We start from the raw sequence: 8,700 nt of genomic DNA, 5'->3' as shown, positions 1-8,700 counted from the left end.
ATATATATATCACCTAAAGGTGCTTTTTTTGGTAAGACCCTACAATCATACAGAGAAAACCCCAACAGTCAGACAACTCCCGACAAGCAAGCACTTGGTAACTGTGGGAAGGAAAAACTCCCTTTTAACAGGAAGAAACCAACAACAAATGTAACCAATATTACAGTTGAGGAACTAAACATTTTTGTATATTTTACAGTCTAACTTGTATAAATGCAGGACAGCACTCACTGAGCCTGTGCTTTTGTTAAGATTTGGCCTCTAGCCATCAGCTCTGCGATGCGAGCCACGGCAGGATCGAACATCAGGCTGGCCGCTGCCACCACCACATCATCCCTGTCCAAAAAAAAAAAAAAAAAAAAAAGGGTAACGTGAGAAACTTTACACACAGAGGACGAGCTTATGGTCAGCTGTTCAGGGCTAACTCTGCACTCACTTTATGTAGAAAGCCAGAAATTTCCTTTCTTCCATTTTGCCTTTGAATATAATTTCTGTGTATCCTTCCCCATAGCCTAGGAAGAGGAAATGAGAGGAGGAACAAAGATTTAACACAGCCTCATCTTAAAAAAAAATTACATTTTAAAGGTGACATTTAGAAGTCAACACTCCACCGGCGTATCGGATACTCTTCCCAAGCAAAACAGTCCAGAAGAAAGGAACAGACTCGATTTTTGTGGATTTCTTCAGCATATTCAGAGCTGCTACTCTTCCTGGTACAAAAGACAATGATAAGGTTTAACTCGGCATTAAATCACCCATTATAAGTTTTCGACTGAATGAAAAACACAGTCCTTTAGCCTCTCACCGTGAGCGTGTGACATTTGCCAGTGACCAATGCTGACCCTCTGGTCGCCTCGAATGGTCAGAGGGAAAGAGGTAACATCTCCAGCGGCAAAAATATCTGGTACGTTGGTCCTCATGAACTGTTAGAATAGATGAATAAAGGCTACAGCAAGAACCTCAACATAAGACGTGTAAAATACATACGTGCAGCTATTCCCTCCATTCATCAGGGCACACAGTTAGGGCTATATTTTTTTTAGTTTTTGCCTCTGTATGTTTTCAGGCAACGTCTAATCTGGCCTTCCATGTCCTTGAGTGAAATCAGTAGTTTGCACCTTGATGTAAACTCTCTCCATTTACATTCATGACGCTGTCTCTTGATTGTAGACTTTGAAAATAACACTTTCGCCTCCTTGAGAGTGTTTATGACTCTGTTAGATGCTGTTTTATTTATTTATTTTAAACTGAGGAAACATTACTATGATCATGAACTTAGATTCATTCTTTGTAAGAATGAACCAGACTGTTGATTTGACAGGTTTATTTTGGTTAGCGGTCATCAGATGTGCAGATAATGTAAGAAAGAGACCTTTTTCGAAGCAAAAGTTTTAATTTTTTTAATGTAGGAAAAGCAAAAGTGTACTCATATTGACGATGCTGGCTCACCATCAAAGCTTACGGTAACAGTTAAAGAAACGTAGACACCTCTGGGTGCCATGCTTTAGTTATATCAGCATAAGTTCGGCTGTGCCCTCTACAGGCTGCGTTACCTTGTCAACAATCACAGCTTTCCTTGAATCCACTTCCACCTCGCTTCCTGCCAGTAAGTCTGAATTGGGGATTACACCTGAAAAACATATATTTGACTCTGATATTGGTGGAACTACACAGGAAGTTTCATCACTCATAAAGCAATGTTAGCAAACACCACACATCCAAACGTCTCCACACTCAAACACTCCCAAACTTGATTTGCATTTCAGGCAGACCTAAACACTGAAGTAGAAAAATAACTACCAATGCCAGCAATCACAACATCAGCCTCCAGGACTACACCACTCTTCAACACCACCTGCTTCACCTGAAAATCCCCCCCCAAAAAAACATCAGTTATGGCTGTTTAAGCAGAATATATTAGACTTCAGAGATAATGGGTTATTTTACAAGCGATACCATGAGGGTTGATGTTTGATCTTTGTTACTAATGCTGCGGGTGACATGTATTCCTGTTCTACAATCATTAACCAAACCGTCCGTCATGAAAATAATGGCAGGCAGAGATACCTTCCCATTCTCTCCTCTGATCTCGGTGACTCGATCGTTCATGTGGAACTTCACATTTTTTTCTTCCAACATCTGAAAGTGAAAAACTGTGTTTTAATTATGTTAATTAAAAAAAATCCAAAAGAGTAGCACTGAAAACTGTTGTCATCATAGTCGCGCACTTGCATACTCAGCTGGCCGATCTCTGACCCCAGAGTGCGCTCAAACGGGTATTGAGTAGTGCCAACCATAGCCACACTGGCAGCTTTGTCTGAAAAGTAGGACGCCACCTCCATACCTAATATGCAAATGAAAAGCTCATCAGCGACGTGCACATTTGTGTGCCATAGCTGTCAGATATCTATGAGCAAAGAGCGTCACGTCAACCCCGATGGGCAAAAAGATGAAAGATGTCTCATTCTTTAACATAAAAAAAGAAACCTTATTTAATAACCTATGAAAGACGCTCCGGTAACAACTACTTTCTGGCCAAGGCTGGAGCTGTAAATGTCTTTGGCGTCTTCGTAACTCTGCAGTAACTTTACTCCTTCCAGGTCTGAACCAGGACAGGTGAGCGGCCGTGCCCTGTGAACAAAAAAAAATAAAATTTTAAAAAGGGACCACAACTTGTGACATGTTGTGACACATACAATGTACGTTTGCTTTTGCTCATTAAAGACGGTCTCACCTGCAGCCTGTTGCGATGAGGAGCTGGTCGTAACGCTGCAGAGTGCCATCACTCATTTTCACTTCCTTCTTGGCTGGATTTACTGACACCACCTGCAAAGCAACGCACAAACCTTACACATACACAAAAACATACCCCTGTAGTCAAGTCACTTCACTGGCTCCCAGCTCAAAACACAATTACATTTAAAATCCTGCTCAAGTAGAAAAGTGCTATACAAGAACTTGTCCATTTACCATTTTACCATCTCCAGAATTAGATCCAAGCGTGCTGAGGGTACTTTCAGTTACTGACCCGAGGTCAGTTCCAGCTGTGTCTACATTCAGAAACAGACTTAAAAACCTTTCTTCTCTCACAGGCCAAGAAACTGGACTAAGTGTGTGTGGGTGTGCATGTGTATGTTTGCTTGTATTTTAGTTTTATTTTGCTGTTTTTATTGTAAACCTACACAGGCATTTATGTTTTTATCTTCTGTGCTAAGCACGTTGAGTCTGAGCATAATTAAATATACTAAATAAATAAAACTGCTATTAATACTACACCGATTACCAAACAGCAGACCCTCTTAAGGCCCGCAGATCTTACTATTCCCCAAGAGAAGATTGATTTCCAAAACTTGGCGAGAGTGCATCAAAAATATATTCTAACCTCTTTCTTTGTCCACATCTCCATCCCGTATCGTTGATAAAAGTCATCTGGCCGGAGAAGGATGCTGCTGCTCTCCACATTCAGAGCCTGAAAGAAGGAATGCCACTCACTAAAACCACTCAGAGAGAAAAACACAAATCAAAAGGCAGAAATACAAACACATGGGCATCTACCCCCTTATCCTGGTGCTTACCTTGCTCAGTTTGGGTTTATCAAATGGAGGCACGGAGTCTTTAGTTATGATGATGATGCGACCCTGGTAGCAATTTTGCCGAAGCGTCTCAGTGCAGACCAGAGAGGCGGGGCCTGAAATTACAGTTTCTATGTTCAGGACTGTGATTTTTTTTTATTTTTATACCTCCTAGTCTCTGTCTTCACTTTTGCCTGAATACTTTAAATAGTACAAAAAGCTGCCATGCCTTAAACCTGCCTGTCGGTTAAAAAGGACTGATGAATATTTCCATCTCATATTCATTACAAAGTTCTCACCTCCTCCTATGAGCAGAATAGTATGTTTGACGTCCGGCACCACACTGCACATCTCTTTCACCCGTTTGGTTACGGTCAGAGACTGAGACAAACACACAGTGCATTGTAACACAACATAAAAGTGCACTTTGGTTCATTTTAATCGTCTTATACCTGATCTGCCTTACTTTTTTGTTGATTGAAACGTACACCTTGCCGTCTTCAACTTTGACCTGTTAAATGAAACCACATTTATGATTGTTGCCTGACTGTAGGTGAACAGAATAGTTTCCCTGAAAACATTTTTAATAGGCAGAAAGTTTGCTGAACCATAATGAGATAGGATAACAGAACCAGATGTGTATAGGTTTAGAAAGAAAAGCCCTTTTCATACATTATTTTTGCCTTTTTTTGATCAAACGTTCCCTGTTTGAGAAGCTCAGATGCAAAAGAACTACAGCCTCTCCTAAATGTTTTTCATAAGCTCAAATATAAATATAAATATTGTTAAAATGATCTGAGCCCTTAATTAATTTAAACTCCTTTAATATATCTTTATTCTTTATACAATTACATTAAACTGGAACCAGAACTTCAACGGTATATTAGTCAAATCGTCTCATGAGCGATCACAAGACACACGTTACTGCCTGTAAAAGTAACATGTATGACCTTGAACTTGAACACAATCTGAGTGAAGACGCATTAGGTGATCACAGTGATCCAATTTTTGACCAAAACTGTAGGTGTAGTGATTCTGGTGAAGCGAGATGGGACAGATGAATGAGGGACACCTCACCATGGCATAAGCTGATCGACTCTTTGGGCAGGTGAGCTACAAAATGAATCCATCAATTTGTGAGAAAATGTAATAAACAATGGAGAAAATGACCCAAATGCAGGAAGCCACAGAATCAGAGGTCAAATCCAAAAATCCAGCTGTTGAATTGAGGTAGGTGTAAACAAAAAGTGAGGGATGAAACAAACAATACCACTCGCAAACTTCTTTAAAGCCTTTGACCAAGAATATCTGACAACATGGCAGTGTTAGGCAGGAGGTGTTTGCATATACACTGCAGAGACGACTTGAATACAGGTGTGGCAGAAGGAGGGCTTTAAAGAGAAAAAAAAAAAGCCAACAGAAAATATTTCACAATACAGGAAGTGACTGAGCAGAAAACCAGAATCATGACAAAGAAAATCCTGGATGAACTTGTGATAAGTGCCATTTCACCTTGTAGCAGGGCAGACTGTCCAGACCTGGATAATCCTCAATATCTCCATTCCTGACATTGAAGCACGCACCATGAAAAGGACATCTCACTCTGTCACCAACCAGTGTCCCTGAATTAACACAGAGCGTGCAACTTAGAAAGTGAAAGAAAGCGAGAAAGATAAATAGCCGAGACCTAACTTAAGTCCTTACCCTTGATCAGAGGTGCACCGTAATGAGAGCACCTGCCTCCAACCGCGCTGTACTGACCCTCGCTGCGGACTAGCAGCACCTTCTGATCCCCCACAGTTACTTCTTTCATTCTGCATGAACACAAAAGGAGCAAAAGAAGAAATCATTATAAAAACCTTTGTTTTTTTACCATTTTCCTCTTTTATTTTGATGTTGTTTCTAACGTCCCTCTGTTTTTTTAAACTCCCTGTCTTTGTGCTCTTTCCCAACAGCTTGTAAATACCACATATCGCTAATTAATTTGCTAAGTAGTGGATCACACAATTACTGTGCCACCCGAAGGTTGATCTGCACATCTTTTAAGATTAGCAGCAAAGGGCTGGCTTCAGGGCTTTCTACCAAAGAGCTTTCTTATCCTTTAAACTATTTCATTTACTTCGGCCACTTGGTTTGGTTTAGGAAAATATAACATCTTGGGTTCAAATATATCCTTTCAATTACATTCACCGTTTCGTTAAGAAACGTTGGAATAAGATACCATGCTTCCCTGGGTGACAGATCAGGTCTTTGCTCCCAGTGTTTGTTTTTCTTAGATTTTTCGCTGTGTCGTATATGACCGCTGCTTCTCTGATCCCTCTGCACTGATTTTGAACTTTTGACCTGGTTTCCTGTTTGCAAAGGTATCACAAGCAGATGTGGTGAATTGCATTGTGACTTACTGTCCATCTTTGAGATCAGCCTCCTGACACACCAGTTCCGTCACCTCCTCCTGGGTCTCCGTTTGACCAGTTTCTTGGCACTGATTCATCCTGCAATATGTTAACCACCCTAAGTAAACATGTTTGCTGTTAGAATGACTGGGTGGGCCCGCAGACTGCCAAGATTTATGATAATGCGTGTCTAGACCAAAGTCAGCTACAAACCAGCTTAGTAGAAAACAGACAACATGCAGGATACGGCCAGAATAACCACGCATGAATAGATTTAGCTGCTGTGAAACATTTTCATTGCAAATACTTCTACATTTCAACTGAAACGCTTCTTGGTAATTAAATATTAAACATTAATCACAGCTCACCTATGTTTCTAATTAACAGAAGGTAAGAGAGCAAATGCAGAAAAAAAATATATGTTGGGTACAGAAAACACTTTCTGCCTCGTTCTGCAGAATCGATGAAGATCATATACAGACTGAGCTGTACAGCAGCCTATTAGTATAACAAGGGTTCAAATGAAGTAAACAAGCATCATTATTTATATATAAGAAGGCCAAAACTTTAGGCTAACACTAAGACTAATAAATGGTAAATGGCCTGTATTTATATAGAGCTTTACTAGTCCCTAAGGGCTTTACATATCCAGTCATCCACCCATTCACACACACATTCACACACACAATAGGTCAATGATGCCAAACTAATTTTACATCATGGCTCACATCTTAACCTTTTCTTTACATGCTCTCTTTAACCTTATTACCCTTCATGCTACAGACAAAATTCAAACCATTTCAGAAAAAAGACGAGCTTTACGGGGACATTCGGTGTGTCATTGTAACACAAGACAGTCGCAAGGCACTGCTGCCTGATCAGCACATGGTGAAATCAGCGCTGCATAGATTTTACCATGTGCACTTCACATTATAGTAACTCCTCAGTGATATTTTTTTTTAGTTTTACAGCCAAAATGACTGAAGTAGTCTATCAGCCTGTATAAATCAGAATTAAGGGTTTATCGCCCTTTTTTTTTTAGTGTAACAAAGTTTAACTACGCATTTAATTCCTGAAATAAATTGAGGAAAAGAAGTGCAATTCCAACAGTACATCTCAGGTTTTCTACATGACAATGAAATCCTGCTGTAGAGAGAGAAAAAACAGGAATTTTGCTGTCATTTAATTGTTTAACTAGAACTTTTTAACTTATTATTTGTCATTATAATTATTATTAGTATTATTTTTATTAATGGCGCCATAATGAACAGCCAAGGGGGAAAGGTCTTTATCAGCAGGAAAAGCTGTAAAACTTATACAAAAAAACTTTTGTATACGATTTGTTGATAATCTGTTAAACATAAATGATGTCAAGACACAATGAGATTAAAAATTCAGAAGCTGCAATCAGTTGTTGCCTGTTGTGACTTTTATACATCTTTATTTATCCAGGTAAACAGTCTCAAGAGAGACTTGGACAAGCTGGCGGCAAAACATAAAAGTTCTGTAGAGATATTTTAAGAAATAAAATAGACTGGGCTGATAACAATGTCAAACACGGAGTGGGGACAATAAAGCAGAGTCATAATGATGCTTGCAAAAACTGGCCACCTCTTTATTTCATATATCACAATACCTGTTTAGCTGTATAAACAATATTTAAACAACGAAAAAACAAAACAAATAACAAACATGTAAATAGCAAAAATCACTTTTTGGTATGACATCGGAGTCTTTGCCGTCAGATTTTGGCCCCCGTGCCCTATGTTTGACACCCCCGCTATAGACTGTGATTTACATCTAGCTTACAGCGATATCGAAATCTCCGCGTGCAGAAACTACGCATTATTTCCACGTATACAATAAAAATACAGCTAGCTGGTTTAAAGAAAGAAACAGCGAGCCCCGTGAGGCTGCACTCACCTGTTTCTTTGCAGCTGAGCAGCACGGAGGAGAATGCCAGACTGTCAGATGAACACCCCCCGCGTGACAGCCAGCCGGTCCCGCGAGCTCCTCCCTCAGCCAACCGTAACCGAGGAGGAACAATAAAGGGATTGACAATCGGCTGCACAGCACGTATAGCGTATACAGTCCGTATACGGGAGGAACAGACCGCACAGTTACGCCATGAAAAAAAAAAAGATTAGCGCTGACTAACGAAGGATCAGTACGAACACCTGTGTACCAGAGGATAGATACCTGCAGAACCGCTTTTGCAGGTTTTACTTGGTAGAATAGCAAGGAGCAGGGGCGTTACTGGGCTGTCGTCAGTGGGGTGGCACACCAGGGTGGGGGGAGGGAGGGCATTTAATCAGAAATGATCTGCAGCATGCCGTGCATGGTTTTCAGGCTTGTGTACAGCCATGTGCCCTATTATTAGCTACATGGAAAGAGGCAAAGCATAAAGGTTTGAAAATTAGTTTCTATTCCTTAAATGTAAAAGTCATAACCCAGTTTTAGTTCAATCACAGCTGTCATGTGGTGAGAGTTGATGATGATGATGATGATGATGATACGGTGGCCCTGAGAGGCCAAACAGACTGCAACTTAAGAAAACACCAGCGATAAGAAAAACACTGCAAAGGCACAAAACACAATGGAAATCGGAAAAACGAAAACAGAAATAGGAAAGAACAGATTCCCAAAAGCACAAGGGAAGTGTTCCTGGGGAGACAATAACCCGACAGACCATTTGCAGGAACCAAAATATGCTAAGAATTGTGCTGGGTGACACT

General features: G+C 40.3%; 1 protein-coding gene across 3 annotated transcripts in view; it reads right to left on the bottom strand.

Annotated features, from left to right (window-relative positions):
• aifm4 (apoptosis inducing factor mitochondria associated 4) overlaps nucleotides 1-8,251 on the bottom strand; it is a 25,185-nt gene extending 16,934 nt beyond the window's left edge. The window contains exons 1-18 of one of the 3 annotated variants that reach the window (XM_042218124.1): nucleotides 7,889-8,251; nucleotides 5,975-6,064; nucleotides 5,277-5,386; nucleotides 5,085-5,194; nucleotides 4,039-4,083; nucleotides 3,872-3,953; nucleotides 3,576-3,688; nucleotides 3,383-3,469; nucleotides 2,735-2,826; nucleotides 2,501-2,631; nucleotides 2,229-2,344; nucleotides 2,068-2,139; nucleotides 1,801-1,864; nucleotides 1,554-1,630; nucleotides 806-923; nucleotides 612-710; nucleotides 437-512; nucleotides 232-336 (exon numbers count right to left, since the gene is read on the bottom strand). In XM_042218124.1, coding sequence (XP_042074058.1) covers nucleotides 232-336; nucleotides 437-512; nucleotides 612-710; nucleotides 806-923; nucleotides 1,554-1,630; nucleotides 1,801-1,864; nucleotides 2,068-2,139; nucleotides 2,229-2,344; nucleotides 2,501-2,631; nucleotides 2,735-2,826; nucleotides 3,383-3,469; nucleotides 3,576-3,688; nucleotides 3,872-3,953; nucleotides 4,039-4,083; nucleotides 5,085-5,194; nucleotides 5,277-5,386; nucleotides 5,975-6,063 — 1,586 coding nt within the window. In that variant the 5' untranslated portion in view covers nucleotide 6,064; nucleotides 7,889-8,251. The other 2 variants (XM_005915896.3, XM_042218123.1) reach the window with 2 other exon arrangements.
• Between the last annotated feature and the right edge of the window lie 449 nt (nucleotides 8,252-8,700).

This window comes from Haplochromis burtoni, unplaced genomic scaffold (assembly GCF_018398535.1).
Source record: "Haplochromis burtoni strain Fernald_Lab_line unplaced genomic scaffold, NCSU_Asbu1 Contig_15, whole genome shotgun sequence".
Taxonomy (NCBI): Eukaryota; Metazoa; Chordata; class Actinopteri; order Cichliformes; family Cichlidae; genus Haplochromis; species Haplochromis burtoni.
This window is presented reverse-complemented; position numbering and strand designations above follow the sequence as displayed.